The 26,479-nt window shown below is 42.8% G+C and overlaps 1 protein-coding gene across 2 annotated transcripts; it reads right to left on the minus strand.

Moving 5' to 3' along the window:
• Positions 1-3,438: 3,438 nt before the first annotated feature.
• On the minus strand, positions 3,439-25,427 carry FERMT1 (FERM domain containing kindlin 1). Of its 2 annotated transcripts, none has more exons than XM_083828879.1 (15): positions 25,192-25,427; positions 21,516-21,688; positions 18,660-18,893; positions 17,019-17,165; positions 16,442-16,655; positions 15,376-15,478; positions 13,859-13,966; positions 12,802-12,933; positions 12,613-12,662; positions 10,714-10,838; positions 9,295-9,401; positions 8,116-8,337; positions 6,445-6,569; positions 4,422-4,563; positions 3,439-3,739 (listed from the first exon to the last, which is right to left on the minus strand). In XM_083828879.1, exons 2-15 carry the CDS (start codon positions 21,664-21,666, stop codon positions 3,566-3,568), a joined length of 2,034 nt encoding a protein of 677 aa, XP_083685005.1. In that variant the 5' UTR covers positions 21,667-21,688; positions 25,192-25,427; the 3' UTR covers positions 3,439-3,565. The 2 variants fall into 2 exon arrangements, with proteins under 2 accessions (XP_083685005.1, XP_083685006.1); XM_083828880.1 differs by having other exon boundaries at positions 3,596-3,797.
• Between the last annotated feature and the right edge of the window lie 1,052 nt (positions 25,428-26,479).

Below are 26,479 nucleotides of genomic sequence, written 5' to 3' on the forward strand. Positions count from 1 at the left end.
TTAAAAAATTCTGAAGAATTTGCTGCAGGGGTGAGTGGAAGCAAAGTCCAGCCTCAGCCAGAGCAGTGGAAACCCTGCCTTCCCTTTGCCTTTGCAGGCAAATATTTGCCCTGCCAAATTCTGCTTTGCTTTTAATGCGTTCAACCTTACGATTTCATTCTGGGGACTGAGACGAGCGGCCTGGTAAGACTGGAAACTGCAAGTGAGCCGTTCATGTCAGTGAAAGTGGAAGCAGGGCGGAGTCATTGCCCAGGGGAGCCTGATTCTGAGCAATACAGAGAAGCTCTTCCATGGAGTAGAGCTCCACATTCGTCTGATGTTTGGATGCCCGATTTTTGGGGCAGGCTATATTCTCCCAGCTCTTAGCCTAGCTGCAAACTAGTAATTTGGAACCTTGCTGGCATGGCGCATCTGGGAGAGCTGCCCAGGTGCTGACGGAGGTTTCCCCAGGCAGGAGGCAGCTCTCTCACCAGCTTCCTTGAAATCATCCCGTAGCAGCAGGCAGGGACTTCCCCTGTGTGTCACTCGAGCCAGTTCCCATGGCGCTGCTTCTTCAGGTTATTGCTCTCCTTCTTGTGCTTTTCTGGGAGTTTCAGTGGCAACCTGAGGGAATGTTCAACAAAGGCAGGCATTCTTGTCAGCCTTTTTTTCACTGCGATGATGTATGCGGCACGAAGAGCTAAACCAGACGCCCCCTCCCCAGGGCTGGCTGTGCCGCACAACCCCCCCCCCTGCCTGCAGGAATGCGGCAGAGGGATGAGCCCCGCATTCCTTTGTGACACAGAGATAGGGAGAGACCAAGGCGAGGATGGTACCAGGCAGTAAAGTTTAGGAGATGAGTGTTTCTCAGTGGCTGTGATCCAAGCGATGGCTAATTATGAAAAAATCCTGAAAAATCTGGAGAATGGCTTTTAAAGCCAACAGAAAAAAAAGTAAATACTTTACAGGTCACTTCACTGAGCATACACGAGCAAGATGCTTTCCTGCAGAGAGCAGGGAGAGAGGATTATTTAGCCTGAGGTTTCAGGCATGTGTGCTGTCCGCTGCAGTAACGCTGTCTGAAGGCAGCAGCGAATCCCCTGTGGAACGTGTGCGAGAGCAGACAGCGGCCGCTGACATTGGGAGCATTTTACCCTCACCTGCCTTTGGTTTAATTAAGCACGACATACAGAATGTAGTCACAACTGAGCCAAGGTATTAGTTTCCTAAAGGTTTTTGGTTTAATCTGTATAACATTCCTGTCCTCTGCATTGCAAAACGCCTCTTTCTTCAGCAATGCCTTCCATTCCAGGGTGGACACTCTCTCTGTCAAGCACCTCTCACGCATCTGGCCCCGTGCAGTTAGTGACTCAGTTACTGCAGCCCACCGAGGCCATGGTCTTTCAACCTGGGTATAATCCGGTGGTACAACGCAGCAGAAGGCAAGTTTAACCAGGTTACTGCGTGAGTAAGGGAGTGCAGGGGTGCCCTGGGGCATGCCATCCCGCTCCGGCTCACCCGTGGGCTGCCTGCAGGAGCTACGGTCACTGCAGGGGGATAAAAACACTCCTTTTCTGGGTGTTCCTTAGTGCTCATCGAACAGCCTTGCGAGAGACAGATAGCTGATGTTCTAAAAAACCACGGAGACAGGACAGGGGCAAGGGAACGTGCCCCTAAAGCGAAGATGGCAAATGGTGGGGCTTACGGGCAGGCCTGAGTGATCTGCAGAGCTCCCCCCTGCAGCAGGAAGCCCCGTGCGAAAGGCAGTGACACACTGCAGGGAGATGAAGGGAGGGGCAGCACAGCAAACGGAAAGATTTGGTAGTTTTTGGAATCTCAGCCAAGACATCCCTGACTGCAAGCTGGCGTGTTAGCTCAGCGCTAACAGCAGCTGCACGCTGTGCTAATGAGGACTGCATTTAAGTTCCCCTGGCTCTGCGTTCCTATATTCAGATCATTCAGACAGCAGGTAGCAAGTCGAGCTCTTCCTCGTGACAGCTGTGTGATGAGCTCTGCGCCGAGAGTGGTGAGCACGGCGTTCTGCTCCCCGATGAAAAATTTAAGGGAGCCTCTTGCTGCCGAACGAGGGGCTCGGGCAAGCTTTAAACACTGCAAGTGTTTGGACTTGGCCTGTTACAGGTGGTGCTCACGCTCTGAGGAGAATACCCGGCTTGTGCCAAGCATGCCACTCCTCAGCTGGAGTAAACTTGATGGTCCCTCAACCCGTGTGCAAGAGGTACAGAGGAGAGGGACATACAGCGGGCTGGGAAGCAGCCTGTATCTGCTCGCTGTACTGCAAAATATAAAGCCGTGGTTTGTCTAAATTGAACGGGATTCTCCAGCAGCCTTCTGGCACGCACTGGAGAAAAACACAGCAGGTGACGGCAGAATGACGGCTGTCCAGTCCCTGGGACATTCCGGAATTACACGGTGATTACTGCAACATCTCGTAGTGATAAGACAACACCTGTCCACTGTATTTCTTAGATATGTGAACCAGTTTGGGGTTTGTCCAGCAGTTTAATGAATCCTCCTGACTTTGTTCTCTCCTGTGCTTTACTGGTCACGACGCTCTGTAGGGCAGAACCAAAGTTCTCCCAGCGCAGTGGATGTGTGCGGCTCCCTCCAGCAGGCAGAGCTGGTAGCTACAGATCTGGTTCCTCAGGCAGCGTTACTGAGTAATCTCTTGTGTTCTGCCTTACAGCCAGGAGTAAGACTTCTACTGGCATTTCAGCTCCTAACTCAACTTCTGAACAAGTTTAGTTCAGAGTTAGATGTTACAGCAAAACAGTAACAAAGACAGAAGACAGAAGGAAGGCCTAAACTCAGAGGCCTTTTTAACAAGCAAATAATTTAAAATAGTACCTAAAGCATTTTTTCAACCTGGAAATTTACACAGTTCCTCAAAAAATTAACATTCTGAATCCAGTTTTGTCAAGATTAATGCTTTGTTCTAGCTGTCTGGTAGCTCCTGTGGCTTTTGTGGAACTATTTACATGGGTGAAGGTAGGCACGGTGTGATATTTTTGAACAATTGTGTAATCACTACTTGGGCTATGATAGCTCAGTGTGCAGGACTTCAGAACACTGATGGAATGCTTTCTGTTCACAGCACAAGTGTTAGACAAGTAATAGAGCTCTGAAAACATATTTACTTAGTGTTCGTTCTGTTACATGCTGGCCTTTTTAACGGTGGGAGTTGCACAGCTATAACAGAGCAGAAAATTTGCTTATAATATCCTCAAGTAACTTGTTCTGACTGTTTGAATGGATTCTTGCAGCTGTAAATACTGGATTCAGAAGTGGCTAGACACCCTTCATTTGAAAACTTCTAGCTGTACTGAAGGAAAACAAACTTAATTTCTAGTGTTGATGATGGAGTTGCCACACCCCATCCAGCGATCTTGGCTTCAGTATTTAACAAAGAAACTGTAAAGAGTCAAATCATTACAACACGGATTGACACATACAGTGTATTTATTTGTCAGTAATAAACAAAGAGATTATACAATAACTATAATATAAGAGATTATTGTATAATCTCTTGTCCTCTTAATCTGTGCCAGCAGAAGGGAAAGAGTTTGCCTCATTCCTGACCTCCAGTTAGTTTATGGAACAGTTCCTCATCCAGTGTTTCATTGTGGTCTTTGGAGCGGGTTGACAAGAAGATGTAGCCCCCGATGTACTCGTGGATGATTTTGCAGTCTGCGCTCAGGCATGTGAAGGCGATAGACACGTTCTGATCAAATTCAATTGCAACCTACCGAAAATACATGTGGCAAGATCAGGAATGGAGATAAACTGCAGCATTTTTCTACCTGAGTTTGGGAGACAGAGTAAATGTGAGAGCACAGCTGGATCACAATTACTTTCTCTGCAAACCAAGCACTGTAAAAAAATCCGGGTCTGCCGTATGTTGAGGGTCTTTGGCTGCTCATTTCTTAATTTTCTACTCTAGCAGGGCCCTCTTGTGGTCAAAGGCCTGTTTAGGCAGGCAACAAAACTGATTTTAACTGGATTTTTTCCTAGTGGTGCACTGAGAACACTCAGAAGAGCAGGAATGGCAGTCCTGGCTCTTTGCACTTAGCCAGTTATGCCACTGCAATTTAGAGGATGCTGCATGAGCTAGACTATATAGAGAGAGTACTATGAGATTTCTATGGACAGAGCGGTAACATAATGGGGTGAAATTTACCTTTGACTCTTTATATTTCATCCCACCAAAATCAAGGGCAATTTACAAAGAATAAGCTGCAGATCTTTTAGTTTTCTGAACTTTGACTACAGACCCCATTAAGAAAAAAATTAGAAAAAGAAGATTATTTTAGTATTTTACAACACTTTCAAAATCTTCTCACTGTGATGTTTAAAAAGATGTTCTGAAAGCATCCTCCCATGTCTTAAATGTAATGTCTGAATGCAGAGAGCTGTTCCAGTTTTACCTGGCGTATTTCCCAGTTCACATTCCACTGCTTCATGTTGGAGAACCTCCATGTTGTGATAGGGTCTCCTGTGGCTATATCTATTCTTATCAGCCTGTTATAGGACACCCCGAGCACGTCATCCTTCTTGCTTCCTTTAAACCTGAAAAAAAACCACAACCAAACAACCCTTGAGCAGACTTAGTTTGCAATGATTTCTGTCTAAAGAAAAATTTCATTAACCTTCCTGCCAAAGTGCAAAAAATGTGGGAAAGTTTACAGCAGCCTGGGACTGAGGAGAGCTTGGGCCCGTCTTCAGGACAGTATTTGTTACAAAGCAAAGATGTAGGCTGGTGAATCATGGCATAAGATATAAGATGGCTGAAGTCTTTCCAGTTTATTGTTTTCTGTTAAAAAATACTGTTCTGCAAAATGCATGAATTTGATTATATTTTTACTGGCAAAGCGTCAACAATATTTTTCCTTGCTTCACTTCAATAATGCTGAAACATGTTCTTGCATTTATCTTCACTTAAATGATACAAGCATATCAAAATATTTAATATTTTATATTATGTACCGCCATTAACTTATCAAAACAACTCAGTGTTAGCAAAATATGCATTTCTGAGTAGAAATCATATTACAAAACATTTCAACTTTCTTCTAACTAGAGATGAAAAATAAATACAAAATGATCAGAACTTTTTGCAGACAAATTTCTGAGCTGGAAAAAGCTGAGAAAAGATGACTCAGGTAAAGAAACTACCTTCATCTGCACTCATAAAAGTTGGAAAAAGTCTCCTCTGACTGCTGTTTGTATTTTCTATTATTTTGATTCTATTTTTGAGCCTTCTGGCCTTAGATTAAGCTGGCCCTGAGGGAGACAATGTGACCTGGACCACAACTGGTACCTTATTTAATAACCCCGTGAGATACTGCCCATTAGTTTGTAGAAATTCACCACAGGGTATTTAGCCCATTCTATAAAATGCAGTTTATTTTATTTTTTAGACAGAATTAGTGCTGACAGATGGGGCAAACCTCTTTATGTTAGTAAATTAAATACCAACAGGGAACGTTCCTGGGCACCGAACCCAAGTACCTGGTTGGCTCAACTGCTAGAAGAGTCCCAGGCAGAGTCCTGGCTGCAACCCAACCAAGAAGCACGCTCCCAAATAACTCCCAGGGATGGCTCAGGAGCTGGAACATAGAGCTTAGGTCTGTGTTCACTACCAGCTAACACCATACTGGTAGTTTGCATGGCACTACCAGCTTTGGGGACATCAGAGAGTTTAATGGTACGGATGTGGGCTGTTCTGTGCCAGCTGGACTCTGTGCCAGAGTATGGTTTTCAACTTACTCAGTTTATACTGCAGATGATTCCTGAGTAGCACTGAAAGAGGTGGAAAGAACGAATTAAGGAGGGTGACTCCAAGTGTGGTTGTGTAAGTACTTCTCATTTTTTTGGTGTTTTGTTGAGAGAAAAGAATGCAGGTCAGGTAGCCTTACAGAGCCATGCCATATTCAAGGCAAACGTCCAGGGAAACTGCAGTGAGCACAGAAGGACATTTCTTGTGCTGACTGCTCTTAACCTAAAAGAGGGATCGTGTTCACTGTTTTCTTAATGAAATGCCAAAGACATAACGCTCAGCAAAAAGCATGCTATCATACTCTAATGAGGAAGAGTGGGAGTGAATGAATATATTGCAAACCTGAGAACACCAGTAAGATTTGCATTTTCTTTCACATTTTAGTGAGTTCATGTTAAGAAGGGTTTAGTCCTGCTGGTAGATTATTTCAGCCAAAGCCCAACAGATTTGTATGAAAGCAGACATAATGGAGACTCACTCCAGGAATGGAGCTACTGAGTGCTACTGCTACAGAAAAAGCAGCAGCATGGAAGTTACTACAATTAAAAAAGGTCTGTAGGGGAAAAAGTACTAAGAGAATGTTTCCAGAACAAGGAATCAAAGAACTTCCTGAAAATCACTGACCGTGAACACGTTAGGGCAGCTTGACATTGCCGTAGCAGTGCGATTACCTTACAATGTAGTAGGACAAGCCAAACTCAGGAAGGGACTGCCATGCCTGAATAAAACGCAGCTTGGCCTCCACTAGGGACATCTGAGACACATTTTGGTGAGCTTCCAGAATACGAGCAGCCAACTGGGAAACACAGGAAGAGAGAAAGATTGCAGTTGACTGGAGAACAAAAACATCCTTGCTTTCACTAAATTAAACAGCGTTAGGTGTGATGCCATGTTCAGATACTGTATCGGAGAGAGAGAGCAGCTGGGGACAGATCCTGAGCTACGAGGGCAGAACAGTGCAGGAAGGTCTCACTGTGTTTGTGCTGCACTGGGTCAAGCTCCAGCATGCCATAAAACGATCTTGTCCCTGCTTGCTGCCCACAGGCCCATTCTGTATCAGGAGCTTGCTGGGAAATGGGGATTTTCTGTCCCTTTCCAATCCCCTCAGTCATGTCTCCAGAAGTGTGAGGTATTTATTACTGGGGCAAGGACTTCCCTTGACCCCTTGATTCAACTGCTGTGGTACTGCCAAGCCAGACTGCTGCACCTAGCTAGTGTTACCAGCGAAATCTGGCCCTTGGCTCACTGTTGGCCAAGGCAGCAGGAGAAGTGGAAAGTCTGAATTGCGCATTCATTGTAAAGATGCTCCAAATCCAGCTACCCTGTAGCAGCAGTCTGTTCTCATTCAGAGCCTGCCCCACCCCAGGCCAGAATTCTTTTAGCCAGTTTGTTCTTGGTTCTCATCTTTTATTCCTTCTTTGGCAAAGCAGGCCTGACTGTGCTTGCTTTGGGCAGACTCCATCAGCTGCAGCTGAGCATCTGGAGAACAATCCTGCTGGAGTGCTAAACACGCTGCACACACCGGGGAAATGGGCTCCCGCCGTCCTCCAGGTGGGCAGGGCACTCTCACAACTGAAGTGCTGTGAGGGAGGGAATGAGCTCAGCAAATCCCGCAGGGTTCCTTGCTGATGTACCTACCACTTGCTACTCGTTCAGGCATCCCACAAGCACTCTGGGTACCGTGCACAGGCTGGATACAAATGTTTTTACAGCAACAAAAGTCCCCTTCCGTAGATAGCTGCTCTAGCTATGGAGTCATTTATTCAGTCCTGAAAGCAGGCTATGAAATCTGCAGCAAGCCCCTTTGAATCGGTGGCTCTGACAAGGAGATGGGTTATTAGGGGAGATGCTGAGAGGCATGTACCCTATTACTTTGCCCTGCAGACTGTATCCTGAGGACAGGTGGGCTGAACTCTTTTGAATCAAAAGGACAAAGAATTAGGTAGAGAGGACGAAGGGGTACCCAGGCCAGGGGGGCAGGAAAACATTGTTGTTTAAGATGTGGGCAGAACCTTCCCTTCCTTAAAAACCTTCCATGCTCACTGAAGAGACTTTGAGGGACAGCACCATCAGGAAGAGAACACGAGTGACTTAGGAGGTAGTGTGGATGTAGGGGTATTTGGAAGAAGTGCTGAGAGATGTGTCCCTGTGTTCAGTTTAATTAAAAGGCCCCTTGCTAAATATTCAAGGGACAAATGAGTATTGCAAGGTGATTCTAGTGTATGGCCAGGAATACCTCCATGGTTTCCAAATGCTGCTTGGATCCTGTCTCCTCCATGAGCAATCATCTGCCTGGTCTTTGGAACCACCCATCCCCAACCACAAAGCCACGCTCAGGATACCTGCTTGGACTTGTATTTTTTTGTGTAACGTAATGAGACGAAGCATTCTGGTTTCATATCTATGTTTTCCGGATCAGAGACAGCCTGGGGTGACATAGTCCAGTTCTTCATCTTTAGAAATGAAAGGATCTTGTGGACCTCAGGATGGTAAGAGCTATCAGCCATTGTTTTGCCTTTTGAGGCCAGAACACAAGCAGCCATCCACCGAGCATATTGATTCTCCTGCAATAAATACAATTGTTCGATATTTGTGGACAAACCGTATATGAAGATTGCTACTGCTCACCCATCTTTCACTGTGCAATAAAACCACTCTGGAGTTACTCTGCTTAATTTGTGTGGATGTGTAGTTACGATAGCACTACTGTTCTTCCCTGGCCGGGCTAGTTCCATATACAGAATCTGCCTGCAGAACAGTTAGGTTTTAACGTTTGAAAGCCATTTATCTTGAAAATGGTGTTATTCCTCTAAAAACATGCTTTCTTATAACATGCCAAAGAATGCGCTGTGTAAAGCTGAGTTTGGTGTGTCTACAGCTACCACTGACATCAGCTGCTATATGCTATCACTGCTGCAGGTAATAGAAAAAAAAATACCAGTATTTTATCCAATTGAGTATTTCAGGAAAATGGTCTGATGCATGAAGTTACTAGTTCACAGAAAGAAATCCAGTATTTTGGAATAGATTTGATGGAAATTTTATGGCATGACTACTTCCCACCTGACAAAGTTTTTTACACAATTTGGATTGATACATTTCAACACAAACAAAATAAATTGAAATTGAAAACAAATGGAAGATCCCTATTGCACTACTGTCATTTGAATGAAAAGTTCTAATTAAGAAAAAGGAAGAGAAAAAATCCCAATCTTCTGAAACCACTGAGAAAAATTATTGCAATTCTTTTGACATTTGTGATAGTATGTTCTTTTGTTCTTTACAGCAGCTATGCTTGGAAACTGATCATAAAGATAGAATTAATGTTATTTTGTCCCCTAAGCCATTAAATATTTGTTAGACCCCCTTCACATCATTCTTAAATTCTACTAAACACATAGATCATAAACTCTCAGGAGCATCCTTATTTTTCTATACAAATTCTAGAGCAGGACAATGATTCTTCTAGACAATCTGCTAATAAATCGGGAATAGAAACTTTCCCTTGTCTCATTACTCACATTATCACATCTTAAATATAGTTCATTCATGCCATCAGCAACAGGAATTAATAATTTGATTCCAAACTTCTTTGCTGCAACATTTACATCTGGTACAACTTCACATCCTAAATCACAGAGAATCAGAAAGAAATGGATTTATTTAATTAGGACATCGCTCACTTTAAGTACTAATTAATACCAAAAAGGAGTATTTAATGGTTGCTTTGTTTTGAGATCAAGGGCCAAGACTTTGAAAAGTCAGGCCTAATGAAAGCATTTTGTTCTAGTTCACTGCCTGGACTGGCTTGCCAGGGTGATGAACGCTCTGACCTCAGAGTGTTATTCAGTATGGAAGAGAAAAGATGCAATGCTCTCAAAACCTCAGCCTGATCTTAGGAAATGCTCAACACTTAAAACAGAGGATGAGATAGATAGGCACATTTTGGAAATTTTACCCAAAGTGACTTGAAAGTCTGGACTACATTCTCAGAAGCAACTTAGTACTGAAAATGGGACAGAGGTAATGTCTACAACAGAGCAGGCCAGTTCGGGGATCCCAGAGAACTCTGAGGACCTGGCATTTAGCGTTGATGGTGCTATGTTAGGCCTTCTGGATTCAGCTGGAGTCAGGAAGCCTACAGTTCCCCTTGGTGTCAAGGAACACCGAGGCTGTGGGCTACTCGGTGAGGTTCCAGTCACCCTGGCTAGTTTTACCATGCATTTATCTGACCTACTGAGGATGTGCAGATTGGTATGCAGAGCCATTTGTTCACAGGGGTCAATCTTCTTTCTATTTCAAAGGTTTCTTCTAGGATGAATCCTGGGCATCACTGGTTCCCTGATGCTGAACATATGATGTCCCTGCAGAAGTAGATGTAGATGGAGGCTATATATAATGCTGGCGTCTGCCCTGTGTTTCTCCTCCAGAAGCACCTAAAGCTGGTTGTAGCTATGGAAATCCCCATGCGTGAAACAAACAAGGCCTAGAGAAGGTCTTGGAGGTGACCCTGCACAGCAGTATCTAGGTACAGCCTACGGCATTCTTGCCCATTGCATCGTCCATAATCCTCTGCCACCAATGTGCGTTTACCAAGGCCAGAGGTGAGTACTGCCACTTAGCAGAGAGTAAAAACATTTGGCAGGAGAAGGATCCCACAGAGATCCCATTCCCTCTGACTTGTCTTCAAGTGAACTCTGGGGTACACGCCATTTTACGAGCTGGGTCCAGATAATCTTGATTTGGGCTAAGCTATTGAATCCTTTCTGTTTAGGCTTCTTCTGCAGATGCAGTGTGCCTGCTTAGGAGTATCAGTAACTGAAAAAGTAGTTTCAGGACTAAATACTACTTTGCTTGCCTTCTTGCACCTCGCAGGGATTTCTTGATTTATTCAATTCGTGAGTGCAACAGAGAAAGGAAAGAAAGGAAAAAAATCCTACCTTTTAGGTTTAGTTTCTCAATCGGTTCTCCCTGTGCGGATTCTGTGTTTTTAAAATAAGATACAGAAGTATCTTTAAAAACAAACCAGTATGGCTTGATAGATTTGATTGACAGCTTCCTGGGCCTGAAAGAAAAAAAGCAATCACATTTGTTGCCACTGAAACGTACAAAGTGCTAAGTCACACAAAAATGCAACAAAGACTCACAAAGATTCAGTGTATTTCAGGAGAGAAAACCAGAAGTGTTAGCACTGATTTAGTAGAGAAATACTTCACAACTACCTACGAAGATTATCGGTACAGTTAAAAAAAAGAATTCTACTCTCTGTGTAGTACTTTCCTTTAAATCTAAGGTGATGATACAAAGATTACACAGCTAGCTGAAAAACAGCGCTTTACTACCCCCTCTTGCCTTCTCCAAAGCTTGTCTAGAAATCCTACTTTAGTCCTTTCCAGAAAATTATGATTTTTATGTTTAAATTCCAAAAATAACTTTGATTTTCAAAACTGCTAACTATTTTAGCTTTCAGTTTTCCAATACAGGTAAAAAATATCTTCAAGAATAAGGGACTATTAGATTTTCATAGACTAGAAAATATTTTCATATCCAAAAAAATTAATGAAAACTTCTAATCATTCTTTTTTTTGAAATAATATTGTAGTTCTCCACAGTATTATCACCCACCTGAAAGCAGTATTTACTAGTGTGCTATGTGGTGCACACTGTGAATAATTTTGAATAAAAGCTCACTGTATAAATAGAGCCAGCAGTATGACATGCAGAGCTCTGCATTTAGGTTTCTAATGAGGCCAATAATTTTAGTAAGAAAATGCTGTTCTTTTAAAGAAATATTTTACAACTTACCAAATTTCTACAATGTGTTAGGTTTAGTAAGTGATTTACTATGTCTCTAGGAAATGTTTGATGATGAAAAATAACTGCTGAATGCTTTTAAAGCAAACTGCTCAGCTACTGGGCAAAAATAATCCATTGTTAGAGGCAAGTAACTGATGGACCTTAAAAGGCTTAAATTCCCTTTCATCATAAGCCACCTTAGTAATTTGCATGTCAAACACAATTTCTTAATAGGAAATTAATAATTCTTAACAGTTAACCATAGTTAACAATTTTCCAGTGCAATTTTAAGTTTGCTGACTATACACATGACTTGTTAACATCTAATAAATATTCATAAATATTCATGCAATAGATACCCTTTTATCCTTCTAAAACCTAAAGACTGCTTTGCGATGAAAAACACTGTAGACTTGAGACGAGTGCAGTCGTTTAAATAACCCTTAAATCAGGATACTATAATTGGATCACAGAACTATACTTTCCTCAGTTAACTTATTTAGGTGAGGTATTACTGAGCTGGTTTACTATACTTTTACTTCAACTTGAAACTCATTTTGATATTAGAAAAACAGACTCCACATTTGGTGAGAAAGGGACAACTTGTTTGAAAAAATACCCAAGGTTGCTTTCAGAAATCCTTCACAGGGGGAGCTGAAATGTTTTTTCTTGTTTTTCATTGGCAAAAATGAATCACAGTAAAATATGACTGAAAACAAGATTGTAAACTCTCTTACTTAGGAACGATGACCGATGAGCACTAGGAAATCACAGAGAAATATAAAGAGCCTGGACTTTTAACAAGCACAGATATGGCTGCCCTAGCTCCTCAGAAGCTAGAAAGATGTGCTGAGAATCTGGCTCAGAAGCAGTAACAGAGAGAGATTTGAAGAGAATGATATTAGGCTAGTTAGATCTGTCTGGTGTATTTGTTCATTTACAACCTCAGGATCTACTGTTATGTTACAATGCAGAACTTAAGGGATCTCTTTTATGGTAAGCTTTTTGTTTCGTATGTTTTATTATTAGCTTTAGTAACTCACCTAACTAGCCTGAGATAATCAGCAAGTTTCGGGATGTCTGTGATGTCCTCCTATCAGGAACAACCAGGAATAATTTTAGTACAATACACTTTGTAATTGTCTGTTAACTCTGGTAAGAAATCAGGTAGGCTCATCACAGTCAATACATTTGACATAGCGAAAGCACTTGTGGGATGCAAAAGAACGTACCAAAATGTTACTTGTCTTTCCCCCTTCCAGTGCCACTTCCAGATTAGAAAGCGCAGCTTCTATTTCATCTACTTCTGATTCACCAGTGAAATTTTGTGTCTCTGATGATGATGATAACTTGCTTACATGGTACTAAAATAAATCATCAAGAATCAGATTTGAATGGTCAAATGTACTTGAAATATGAGTCAAATGCCAATTAGCAACATATAATGACAATATATGAAAACAGGCTATTTGTCTTCTGGGTCTTGGCCAACTATGTAAAGTTCTGCAACATGGCACCTCTTAGAGGGAAACAGGTGAGCCCAGTAGGATTTCCAGTGCAGTTACTGACAGAAGTTTCCCATTTCAATTGCCAGGATTTATATTCCTTCACTCTAACCATCCTGTTCTTTGTTCCGTGAGACTGACTCTGCTAACGTTAACATCCTAGCGCCGTGACCTCTAAGTGCCATCCGTACTAGGTGGAAACTTGGCAGCAAGGTCTCTGGTGTTGGTCGTGGCAGGCTGTGACTTTTTGGCAGCTCCATTTACATTTAGAAGGAAGGGATTTATTAATAATAAACATTTGTGCCTTACTACCCACAGTCAGGGACTAGGCCACAGCAAATCACGTTAAATTTATACACACTCCATAGTGTCTCTATCTTCACATTGTTATACAGTTGTGTGGTTTGTTTTGTTTTTTGTCTATTGTGAACATACGTATTTATGTATTAGACTTTCAGGAAGAACACATGAAAGGGTGGTAGCTGGTATGAAAAGCAACACTTCGTAGTAAACCCCTTCAGAACAGACTGGTATCCAAGTGATATCCCATGTACTACATCCTGGTAGTGTTAGTAAATGGTTCCATAAAGTGTATAATTATTCAGTTTGAATAACAGCATGCTGCTTTTGAATTTTAGTTGGATGTTCTTATTGTTTCTCACTCCAATAGTAGATCCCCAGCCCCCGGGGAGCTATTGGCCTGGGCTCTGTTGAAGTCCTGTCCTAGCTTGTGCCTGCCTCGAGAAAACAGGTTTTGCAGCTTGGATCAGGATCAAGTACATGCCTGTAGTGCAGCAAAGATCAGCATTTCTTCCTCTGTGCAGTCAACTTCTTCTAACAGGATGGCCCAGCGGGCTTGCTCATATATTTGGTTTATCCGCACTGCGTCATACTGTAGCAAAAAAGAACAGCACTGGTCAGTAACAATACAGATTGAACAGAATACAGATTCATGATCAGCTGCAACTGATCTAGCATCGGTCTGAAGCCGTAAAGGTTGTTTCCTTCCTTCCCCCACTTCTGCCCTGCTGTCTGTTCCTGTCCCTCTCTTGTACTAGCTCACATGATTGTACGTAGGCTCAGAGTGACTTGCTGATCCAACAGAAAATTAAGCAGGACTCCGTGGCTGAAGCAGAAGGGAAGATTAAGACGTCCCTTTTTGTGGTAATAGGTTTTGGACTGGCTTAGACCAAATGTGAAACCACATTGAGAGTGAAATTAACAGAAGACAGAAATTCTTTTTGCTTTTGGCTTCTTTGGTTCCAGCTCCAATCTTTCACTGGCTTGACATTTGTCAGATCCCGCTGTAAAATGCATTAATTCAATTTCCGTTTTTTGCATATGGATTGGGTTTCACTGTCTGTTTGGTTAATAAGCTGAAGTGACTCATAGATAGTCAAGCTTCAGAGCTGGCAGAAGGTGGCTGATGGGAGTGTGACCTCTGTCTTTCAAAGGCTACTTAAATAGCTCACTGCTATCTTGGGTTATTTCATGGCTAGGGCAAAGAATGGAAATGTCTGGGCTGCTGAATTTGAGGCTCCTATTTGATCTTTAGTGGGGAAGACATTTCACCCATAACATGCCACCTGAACTAGAAAATACCCTTCTGTTTATCTGAGATGCCTGAAATGAAATGGATTTAGAGCAAAGAACAATGTGAAGGCCAAATCCATTTGACATTTAAACTCTTGTTGATTTATACTGGTCAGTGGTCATGCTTTAATTTCTCTAAATGTACCACCCAGGCCTTAAAAACCCAGGCCTAACAAAACCACAGTGACCGACTTTTAGTGAAAATAAAGGCCAGTAAGAGGCAACTTGAGAAAATGCAGTCTTGTTTTCAAATGGGACTCAAACACTTTCATTGAGTGCTTCTGAGAGCTTGAGCCCAGAAAAGCTGAATATTCAGTGAATGGCAGTGAAACATAAATACCACTTTTAAGTCTATTCTCAAAAATAGGGCTTATACCTTTACATCATTTAGGATACTGTTGATTTACTTTTCTGCTTAGTTTTTCATGTTAAAAGTGAAGCAGAAAGTGAACTACCCCCTCTGGATATCTGGATACTGTTTCTGGTGCTCTTCAGATCTCATCTTTTTAGTTAAGATCTTATCTCAGGTAAGGAATGGTGATTCAACATCCAGAGGGGAAAAGTGCAGTCTTAGCTACGGGGAAGAATTAGAATTTGATCTCTGAAGGGCCTGTAACAAATCCTAGCTAAAATTCAGTATCCTTATGCAAAAGATCCTTGACATGAAAGCAGTCAGACAATGAACAACAATAAAAACAAAGCTCTTACTTTTGGATTCAAATCAAAGAAAGTGTAATATTTAAAGCGTAGAAGAAGCTGATCATCCTCCAGAATGCCTTGTTCCATAAGTGATCGGGATGAATCTAGCCAGCTGCAGAAGAAAACAACCCACAAAATCATTTGTACAGGACAAGCTATCACATCTGCAGTGCTCTAATGTAATCGTGAAACGGAAATGGGGATGAACAGCTGTATTTCCTGCAAGTCTGGGAAAAATTCACATAATTTGAGAAAGCGGAACATTCAAATGGATTTCCAGTTTGCACCGTACAAACACAATACCTAAAATCTCTCCGTTTTTGTTCTCCAGCACTATTCAAAACATCAGGACTAGAAGACAGAAACTGAGCAGTAAATAGCTACAGGGTGACCTGTGCTAGCAAGATTCTTTCTAATTGCTCTCCAGAAATGGGATGTTAATTTAACTTCCCATGTATCTTTAGAGCTCTTGCTTTTCACTTCAGTATTTGTTGTTTTATAATTCCAGCTACTTTTGTCTTTTAGGGAAATTCAATGACAATGTTAAAGTTACTGTTAAATGCTCCATAGACCTGAAAGATGGCGGTCTGCATTTCAGTCCTAGAGACGATCCTCTTAAATGCCTTCATCTCTAAACCCCTAGTGTTCTGTATTCTTCTGTAGTGTTCAATAAGTAACACTTGTTTGTGCATAATTCAGGAACTCGGGATCAAAAAACTTGTTTGTGCATAATTCAGTTTGCTATCCAAACTGTCCTTTAGCTGTGCCCACAGTGCTACGCACTTCACTGGATCTGCCTTCATCTAACAACAGAATTTAGTCCAGAGCCTGCACAATTACATCATTCATCACTTCAAAACCAAATGGTCTAACCAAAAGTGCTGAAAAAAAGAAAAAACATCAAAAAGAGTCTAAGTATTTCAAAAAAACCCACACCTAGATCAAAGCATGTTTTTAAGTATCAGTATATCCATTTATCATGGTTTTGTTTTCAAGTTCTGGTCTGCACTTAAAAAGCTGGATTAATGCCACCCCTGTTCAGCCAGCTTATGAAGAACTCAGAGAGGCTTCTTACCCTGCATTGAGTCTGGCTTTGTCAGCTAATGTCCGAGGCTGGTACATCTCCGCTAGTGTTTCTGGAGAACAGATGGGATGACTGAAGGCAAGGATGTTGCAGTTCTGCTCCGTCAAGGGACTGTCACTGAACCAAGTGACCGTAGAAGAAGCTGGTGTCCCACTGATGGGATCATACGTGGGCGTCATGGTTTTACTGTATAAACCTGGACTTGCTGCAAGTTAAAACAGTAAAGTCTTATTCCACAGAAGACTGCCTTCAGACTTGGGTAGTTTACCACTTCCCATTTACATTTTCAAAGAGCTGCAGCCAATCCTTTGTGCAGGGCCACAGCTGATCACCTGTTTTCTGGTATGGCCTTTCACACAATGATGGAAAGGAAAACATTTAAAAAACAACAGAAAATATTGATGTATTGGGGATTTCACTAACTTCTTGAAGCTACTAATTTCAACTCAGCTGTGTCTCTATCATCCTACATTAAACTGTTCTCCTTGTTTTTAGTTGCATAATGAAGAATTTCTTCCTCTTTTTGACTTTCATTTAGAAGAATAAAATCATTCTAGTTTTTCATTACCTGATAATCCGGAACTCACTGGAGAGTTGCACAAGTTTAAAATATCTTCTGTAGCTGGTTCTTTGTTGTTCTTGTCTTTTTTCTTCTTCTTTCTAATTGTATCTTCTGACTGCTTCAGCAAAGAGAGTTCTTCTGACCGTCTGATATCTACAATGGCAAATTGGGAAGTAAAGTAAGATGAAACATTTGAAACTTAAAAGATTACATCCAAAAAAACCCCATGATTGGTAACAGCATTTGGGGAAGCTCCATGTTGCAGTCTGAACCTTATTTTTAGCAATTCAAAAGGAGTACCCACGGAAAATCCGGTCATTTGATAACAAGGCAAAAGACTTTGGGCTGTGAGAGTGAGTTTTGCCACAACTTAAGCCTCTTTTGTAGCAACCATCATTGCATTTTAGAATGGGAAAAACTCTTCCTAAGGGCTATGCAATCACCTTTGAGTGTAATAATCTCAATGAAATGTCTGACTTATTCATAAGCAAGAATGGAAATGGAACCACTGTATTTGAATTTCATGCCTTTTATTTTTCAGTTAAGAATTTTGTATTTCCCCTAAAAGATTCTGTCTTGGCGATACGCTGTTCACTACTGCACTACTGATTCAGACATCTATTGTCAATTGCAAATCAGAAAAATCTGCAAACTATTTGTATCTTGGAGCAAGCAAAGACATTTCTGATGCTGTTCACTCATGAGAAAAGTTACAGGGTCCTTGTACTAACACAATCTGAAAGTAGAACTATTTAATTCAACCAAATGTCAGTTGAACAATTATGGCATTATTTTTATCAGAGCTATTAAATGTAATCAAGACATACTGTCCTTTCCACAATCCACTGCTAAAGGATGAAATTGAAAGCTACATTGTGGTCAGTATATCTTGAAATTCCTTCTGAAGATGAATGTGTTGATGGGCTAAGCTTTGAAGATCTAAAGGCAAATGAGTATTAGGTGTGCCCTAAAATGAAAAGACTCTGAAGACTCCTTGCAGACTCAACTTATTCCTATTGATCACGGGCACACAGGTCTGGCATGCTGCAAAACCTCATTTCTGCTTAGGTGCTCCATCCTGGGAAAGAGCTGCAACACATTGATGGGCTTATAAGGGGCAGCCGGTGTCATAAACCTGAAGAGGTTTATGACAGTTCTGAACACTCAAAACATGCTCCTTCTAAAGTAAATACATATAACCAATTCACCAAGTTGAATGTCATCTTACTGATGTTGGTGCAGGTAGGTGATAAATCAGTTGGCACCATGGGCATCAGTTGCCCATGCTGAAGGCTGGTGTAGGAGATTGATAAGCTCGAGCTCTTAGTCAGTGGCATAAAATAAGCTGGACTCAGTCCAGGCATCCCTACAAAACCATCAAAAGGGCTTTGATTATCCAGTCCCCCTGCGGCTCATGGAAAGCATTACTGACACTATCTTCATCAGAATTATCACAATGACTGAGAAACACTGACATGCACTGGATACTAAAAACAACAGCAAAAAAATATCTTCGTCTTTTCATCCCAGGTCAACTCAATCAAATTTCTCCTTGAGCTAAATGGGGAGTAAGGACTTCACATCAAAACAAAGTCACCTAATAAAATGCTCCAATGTAGCTGCCAGAGGGGATTTAGCTTTACTTACTGAGGATTTTGCAGACGTCACTGACAGCTTTGAACACCACAGAAGAAAAGCTGACTTTCAGTCTCACGGTCTTCATGTTTGGCAAGCGAAGCCGCAGCATTTTGTGCTGAGTAGTAAAGAGCAGCTTAGCATCTGCCTGCACCCCACATTTATCAAGAGTCCAGTGGGTTTTCAGAAGCCAGCATTTTTTTTGCTCCCACCAAAGAGCATAGTCCGACCAATCTTGGGGCATTTCTAGAAAAAAATACAAAATGGCTATTAATACGTTATGTAACAAATATACTAAAAAATCAGCTTTGGAAACAGCTTTCTGCACATAGAATTTATTTGCATTAAAGTAGTGACTACAGTTCCTCAGATCTACCCCATCTGCTGAGTACTTGTGACAGTTGCTGGGATTTAACTATGTTAACCGAGACGATGATTGTCACATTGCCTTTATCTTGCAGGTATCCACAGGGAAAGCACATCTCCCAAGTCCTTGAAGTCTTGGTGACACACAGCCAAGGGGGCTGTTCCAGGAAAGACATGGTAATTCAGCTCTTCTCTATGGCTGCACCGTTAGACTAACAAGGAAGGCAACATACTTTATATAATCAAGGAAAAGAATTATTAAGTTGGGAGTAAGCCCTATAACAATCAGGAAAGAGTTAACAAGCTCTAACAAATAAGATGACCTTCTCTACCACACAGGATGCAGAAACTTGCAACGGAGGTAGAAGCTTGTAACGGAGGTAGAATGAATATGGTACAGGTAATGCATTAATGGTCTGTGCAGAAGGGCAGGCTGGTCGGACTGACCAGGGACTGACAAGAGTTGCCTACAGAAGCTTCTCAAAAAAAAAAATAGCATGCAAAGAGATGACTGTCTTGTTTCACTAATTTCGACTTGCCTGTGTGTTGATGAAGTAAAAATGGGTATTCTGTACTTTGAAAACATGCAGATAGAGAAGCTCTTGCTGAATCAAGAACAGATGGAAGACTTTGTTCATGTGCTACGCAAATAATTTTAGAGGGAAGAGAGCAGTGTCTTTTGTCTGATGACTCTTGAGCAGTAAGTATCCTGACCTGAAAGGTGTAAAACCTTGACTAGCTCAGCTTGAAGAGTACACACATAAGGAAGGATATGAAACATTGCTGCTTTCAATTCTGTGGGGAATTCCAAAATTAAATGACTTCCCAGATACCAATGATGTGTAGTATCAGCTAGTTTGTGTGATCTTGGTCAAGTCGTTTCAGTCTTCTGAGCCATTTCTTGTTCCTCCTTACCAGCTCCGCCAGGCAGAGTGTTCGTCCCTGTGTCTACAGCACAGTAGAGCCCTTTCCTGTTTTGGAATTTCTTGGGAAAATTGTCTCTCAAGAGAAGTGTTAGTGCAAATCACTTAGTTAAAGATTTGCTTAAATATTATTTAAAATATAAAGCTTTTTGCACTAATTGAGTACACTAGCTTCTTCTAGTTATAAAAATGCTGTGAAAAGTTAGCGTCATGACACAGTGAAACTCAGGCTACCTTTGCTTTGCTGGCTGAATTGTGTGTTTAAGTAAGCAGAGAAGTCAATAGAAATGTATCTTGCTTTTTAGATTTTCTTCATCACAGATTTCCTACCTGCTCTAATGCTGGGAAAGGGATACCTTAATAAAATCACTATCTTCAACTAGAGTTTTTCCATTACAAAGGATTTTTGTGTAAAAATGTCCTTCCATTGAATAGGAGACTTTTGAAAAAAATATCTTGTGTCTCCCTTTTGTTTCCATCAAACCCCATGTTTCAAAACAAAAACTTTCATCTGGCAGTAAGAACTCTGAAATTCTTAAGTTGCTGAGTTTAAATTTCTTAAGACTATTTTGCTGAAGGGTTTTCTTATAGTTCAGGTTTTCTTTTCTTGTTTGTGAAAAGTCAAGCCATGTAAAAAAGACTAAAGTTTCAAGGAGGTTCTTTTTTGACGGACAGTTTTTTGTTGCCATATATCTTGTATTTCTAGAGCAGTGTGTAGAAATGCAAAGCTCGTGGCATTCCCATTTGATGAGTCTAGTCTAGCAAACGTGTTCCTTTCTGTGTGAATTTGGTGATTGAGGACTTCTAGGTATAGATTTCCAGAAAAAAAAAGAATAGCACTTGAAGAATGCATTGCATATGGGACCCTGTGACATTGGTGTAATAATCAAATACTGTACTACCTTGTCTGTATCTAGCATTCTGCAGTGTCAGAGTACAGATGATTATTTTGGGAGGCAGCTCCATTTGGTGGCTTTGAGTTAAAGAAACTTTGATTCTCTGATTGCTTGTAGGACCGATGTACTCTGACTGTACACAGGGCATTTTACCTTTCATCTCCTTACAATTTTGACTCAGCTGGTCTCTGCTCTGAGCGGCTGTTCCCTACTGGATATATGAAATGGATAACGTGGCTCAGATTTTGGGTAGGGTGCTACTATAGCACAGTAAACTATCTTTCTAAACGCACTTGTAACAACTAATCCTTTCTCTGTGATGGCTACAGATGGATAAATCAGGTATCAGCTACCTGTATTGCCCTCAAACTAGCCACCTATAAAGTCTATCTGGAATGGGAGCTGAACAGTTAGTCTAGTCCAACTGTATTTGTCTAACTGAAAGAAAAAAAAACCAAAGTTTTGTTTGCATTATGATAGTATAGGGGCTCTAATCACAAACCGGGGTTCTATCCACATGAAAAGCAATCCTGAGTCTGCAGCACCTACATGCTAGGTGTACTATTTCTAAGACATAAGTGAGGCAGTGCCATTTCAAAATGTGCTGAAGCCTCTTTTTGTGGTGGGAAAGCTGCATGTATTATTTTAATAACACTGTGTAAATGAAACAGGTCTTTACTCACTGATCTGTTCTACTAATTTCAGCATCACTCCTCCAATATGAAGGTCGCCTGTGACCCGTAGTGTAAATTCTTTTTGCTCCTCTTCATACTGGTGATCAACTGACACCAAGAGCTCCCAGGAGTTAGACCCATATGCACCTGAGGAAGTCATTTTCCAAAGATCTGTGTAAGCTCTGCAAAAACAAATACAAACAAAAAGGATATATGTATTTTTTTACTCTACACTTTGAAACCAATGCATCTCTCCAGTCTCAAAACACATCCATGCTGCCAAGACTTCACAACAGCCTTGGCAGGACTTCTGATGTGTTATCTTGTTACCTCTGAACTAGACTCTGTTCTTGTGATTACTTTTACAAGGCAGGCATGTGGGATTTTTTGTTTCTTTGTTTTTTTATTCTGGATGTATTTTTTTCCCTAACTCAAGCGTCTCCTGTTGGGTAGTGAGCCCAGTTTCACCCAGGTTTCCCCACTCTGCAATGCTAATCTGTCAGTCAGGACACCGTAGAGCCTGCAGTTGTGGGTGGGATCTGTTTTGGCAATCTATCCAGTGAACAGAAGAATTTCCTTGACTTGTACGCTTATAATTGTAATTTTGACTGCAAATGGAAGTTCATACTTGCAGGAAAAGGCAGATGAGTTCTGCTAGCTCGATCCCATGAGACCAAAACCAGAGCAGTTTTACTTCTTTGGGTAGGTGCGAAGGGGGAGATGAGTAACTGCAATGTCTCTCTGCCAGCAACATCGAGGCACGTAACTGCAGTTCCAGCTGACTGTCTGCTTGCCCAGGGATGTAAGCACCTATCCTGTCTCGGCACAGTGAATCACCTGAGATCCCACCAGGCTCCTGCCAGGACAGGTAAACAGCAATTGTGCCAAGCCAAATTAGAGAGGATGCTCAAAGTAGAAGCTCTGGTTGTGATCAGTAGAGTTCTGCGAATTACTGAAGCAGGAGGTAGGTATCTCTGTAGGAGGTAGGTAGTCACTGTAGGTATACAGTGACTGATGCTGCAGGAAGGATTTGGGATATCTGAGCAGTGAAAGAAAGCACCAGATTAGCACTCAGTGTCTGGTCAAACCAAACCCTAAGAAACTCACCTTTGCAGTGCAAGCTTAGGCAATGAAGTGGATGACTTCCACTTACTACAGACTTTCAGCAGTATCTGAGAACCCAAGTCACAGAGACCATGGTCTTTGGCACAGTACACAGACTGCTTGAACATGAAAAATAACCATGTTATATCCCCTCTAACGTTGTTTGTAAATGACTCAATGTTGACAGATATTTGCAGGTCTTTTAAAAAAAATACTAAGTTATGTCAAAACAGAAAATCAAGGACCATTCCCATACATGAGGAATGACAGAACAGATGATGACCCTTTCTAGGACTGACCACAGAGCAGACTAGATTAGGTTATGTGAACATAAAATGAAACTAGGGGTTAAGTACCTCATGCCTAGCAGGGTTTTCTAGTTTTCAGCCCACCTATGCACCAAATTTAATGTAATTATGAAACTTTACGTTACCGATTACATAACAGAAGAGGATTTGGGCCAAAAGATACTACCTGAGAGCAAAGCCCAGTTCAACGGTCAGAAGTTCCCTTCCAGAGGCACAAGGAGGCTCAACAGCCAGCTTGTTACAGCTTAATCTTCCCCAAACTTTCAAATGTTACTTGTGTTTCTTAACTTCCTACAGCTTAAAAATTTCAATAGGAAGACTTCTGATATTTTGTTAAATTATGGATCATTCAGTATTTTTATTATGGAGTACACCATAATGTCATCTAACCATTTCAGTCAAGTTCTTTGAAAAGCTGTTCTCAGAATGTTGCAGACTTGGTTCCTTGAACTCCTTTGGGTCAGGGCCGCACATGTTGTCAACCCTATTGATATAAAATTGGGTATCAAAGGAATAATACAGGTATGGTGGTAATGACAGTCTACTAATAAGGAAAAATGATTCCAAACTTAAAAGCAATGAAAGTGTGTGTGTTAAAGATTCGATTGAGGCCAAAAAAATGAAGAACAACATGAATGAAACAATGTGTCCAGCTCAAAACCATCCCTTTAGGGGGAAAATCACCTTACCACTGAGTTTCGCTCTCAGAGTGCTGGTAATCTGAATGTCTAAAATCGTGACAACTTACAACAGAGCTCTAGCAAAAAAAAAAAAAAAAAAAAACACAGAGGACTCCAAAAGGCCAATTTACACCAAGGAACAAATGCTGTTCCTATGTTCTTGCATGTGCCAGCCTACACCTTTTCACCAAATAGTTGCTCAACTAACAAGGGCTGGTACTTATCCAAAAAGTCTGTTTTTTCTTGGTAAATAAAGACATTGTGTTGTACACTGGAAAAAACTATGGCTGTACTGCCTCAGGGATGGAGCTGGGATTTTGAATTTGTGCTGCTGTGCACCACATGGATTTACTTGGGTGTGCTTTAGACCAGGGGGTTGTGGAGGGCAACGGCTGTGCCTCTCTTGAAGGCACAGTGTCCAGGAGGCACAGCTCCTGAGCCAGTACAAGGGCAGTACAACTTGTAGAGGTCAGTTGTTATTACTCTTTATGCACAGCAAAACAAAAAGAAAGCCAGAATGCCACCAGTCACTCCTAAGCATCAATAACAGCATTAAAAAAATAAAAATATATAATTGACTAAGCATGAAAACGATGCGATTTCACTTTGAGAGCACATGTATGAAATCTAGCTAAACTATACTTTTGTCTGCACTTCACCATAAATCATTGTCTGCACTTCACCATAAATCAGTGTCATTATGTTAAAAGTATCTCATCTGTCCTCGTGTCAGCAAAACCATCTTGGTATGTTTTTTCTCTTCTTCTTTTTAAATTTGGTTTACCTTCCGGATACAATTCTGCGTACAAATGCTTGTGCTGACACGGGTGAAAAGGAGCAGCCCAAGGGGTGGGCGAAGCTCTCTTCGACACCGCTGGCTTACAGGGCTTGGAAAACCATGGCCTGGCACAGCTAGTTCTGGCACTCGGTCATTCCCCAAAGCTGCTCCCTTCCCCACTTCCTCTTCAGAACAAGAGCTTTCAGTTTGGTGATAAAACACCACCACCAGTAAACCTCTCAGAGGGCACAGCACAAACAACGCCTCGTCTTGAAAAAGAGGCAAGCCTCTCAACAAGGACAACTAACTGTTGTGCATTAAAACCAAAAAACACAAGCTGTCAGGGCACGCTGCACGTCTTAAAACCCTCAGGCCAAGCGTGGATCTGCTGGGGGAGCGCAGGCGCTGTGGGGCCTGGCACCGGGGTGTCCCAAAGGTGCCTCTGGTCGGGGGTTCTGCAGAGCCTGGTGGCCAAGGCAGCTCTGAAAGCAGCAGTCGTGCTCTGCCCAAACAGCCCCCGGCTTCAAACTTAGCACGGGAATAGAGGAGGATGTTAGTGTGTTAGAGCAGGAAAAGGCTCGCCGCGGGATGTCGACGCCTCGGAGCGTTTCTGGGGCAGGCAGCTTCGCGGCCCCTTCCAGGAGAGGAGGAATAAATCGGCACCAGGGCGGCCCCCCCCTGCCTGCCAGCAGCCGGCGGGCTCGGGCCTGTGAGGAAGTACCGGGAGGGATAACGACAGCGGCGTGCGTGCTGGCCCCGCGTCCCCCCAGCCCCAGCGCCTGCCCCGCAGCGCGCCCCCGCCGCCCCTCACTCACTCGCTCGCTCGCTCCGAGCCGGGCCGTCCCTCGCCTCCCGCCCGGTTCCTGCTCCCTTCGCCTCCGCCTGGCAGCTCGGGGACGGGAGGAGGAGGAGCGCAATGCCCGGCCCTACCCCGCACCGCAGCGGGGCCCCCGGGGCTGTGTTGCTGAGGGAGCCGCTCCGCTCCCGCCCTCTGCCGCGGCAAGCAGCCCGGGGGCGCGGAGCCGCGCTGTGTTCTGCCCTTCGCTTCCTTGCCCTGCCCTGCCCTGCCCTGCCCTGCCTTTGCTCCGCTCCCGCTGCCGGGAGGGTGAGGAGGAGCCGGGGAGCGCCGCCCTGTCCTGCCCTCCCGGCTGAGGAGGCTGCGGGTCGGCGTGTGGTGTCTGAGGGGACCCCGGGGGCTGAGGGGACCGCGGGTCCGGGGTGCTGCCTGTGAGGGTGAGGGCTTGCTCGTGTCCTGAGAGCTCCAGGAAAACCATCTCAAAGGCCCACCTCAGCCCCTCGCACCTCAGCCAACAAAGTACAAATGATAGGCACGCAGCCATGGCCATAACCAGGCTCCACTGACTGGTTTTGGTCACCGTGCTTTGGGTTCTTGGCAAAGCTTGCACCACAAGTGTTTGCTCTTGAGTGGGGCTACTGCAGAGCTGGAGCTCGACATGGCCAGAGCAGTCTGGGAACAGGGAACAGCAGCGGTGTGTAAATGTCCCTTCTAGTAGGAGTGGCTGGACTGTAAGGAAAGGCCACCACCAGGAAGCTGATAGCTACCCTCCAGAACAAAGAGCGGAAAGCCATATCTGAAATACTTCCATATCTCCCATTAGGAAGTGAAAGCCGGTGCACAGAAACCATAAACACGATCTTAAAGTTAAATATTAACACCAGGGTAGCTTTACAGAGGTTAGGACTCTGCAGTGAGTTACTGTTTGAAAATGTAGCAATGCGGATATACACCGCTTTGTAGTGACTTGGGCTGAAAGCTTTCCTTCTTCTGTCTGAATATCTTCCTGTGGTGTTGGGTGTGAAACTGATAGGTATGACAGCAAAACACCCACAGGAGCCAAATTTAGGCCTGTGGCGGTGAGGAGGGCTTGTTAGGGAGCTCTGCCTAATTTTCATTTAACCGGAATACCCAAACTCCTAGGCTGTCATGCCACATTAGGTATACCTGCGTTGTTGCTTTTAGGATGCAGTTGTTGAGGGATTTGAGACCAGTGGTTAACACAGTAAAAAGAAGTTTGGTTCTGAGGGTGAAGTACCAGAGAATAGAAAGGCATATTTGTGACTTAGGGATGTGTTACAATGCAC

Source organism: Anser anser (genome assembly GCF_964211835.1).
Source record: "Anser anser genome assembly, chromosome: 3".
Taxonomy (NCBI): domain Eukaryota; kingdom Metazoa; phylum Chordata; class Aves; order Anseriformes; family Anatidae; genus Anser; species Anser anser.

What these genes read in the sequence shown, in the direction of transcription:
- FERMT1 (XM_083828879.1), bottom strand. Translation starts at nt 21,666, where the DNA reads ATGACTTCCTCAGGTGCATATGGGTCTAACTCCTGGGAGCTCTTGGTG. An exon ending in AAAGCCAGACTCAATGCAGG is followed by an intron (nt 15,479 to 16,441) that starts GTAAGAAGCCTC and finishes TTTCTTCTGCAG; the next exon opens with CTGGCTAGATTCATCCCGAT. An exon ending in GATTATCTCAGGCTAGTTAG is followed by an intron (nt 10,839 to 12,612) that starts GTGAGTTACTAA and finishes TTTTTCTTTCAG; the next exon opens with GCCCAGGAAGCTGTCAATCA.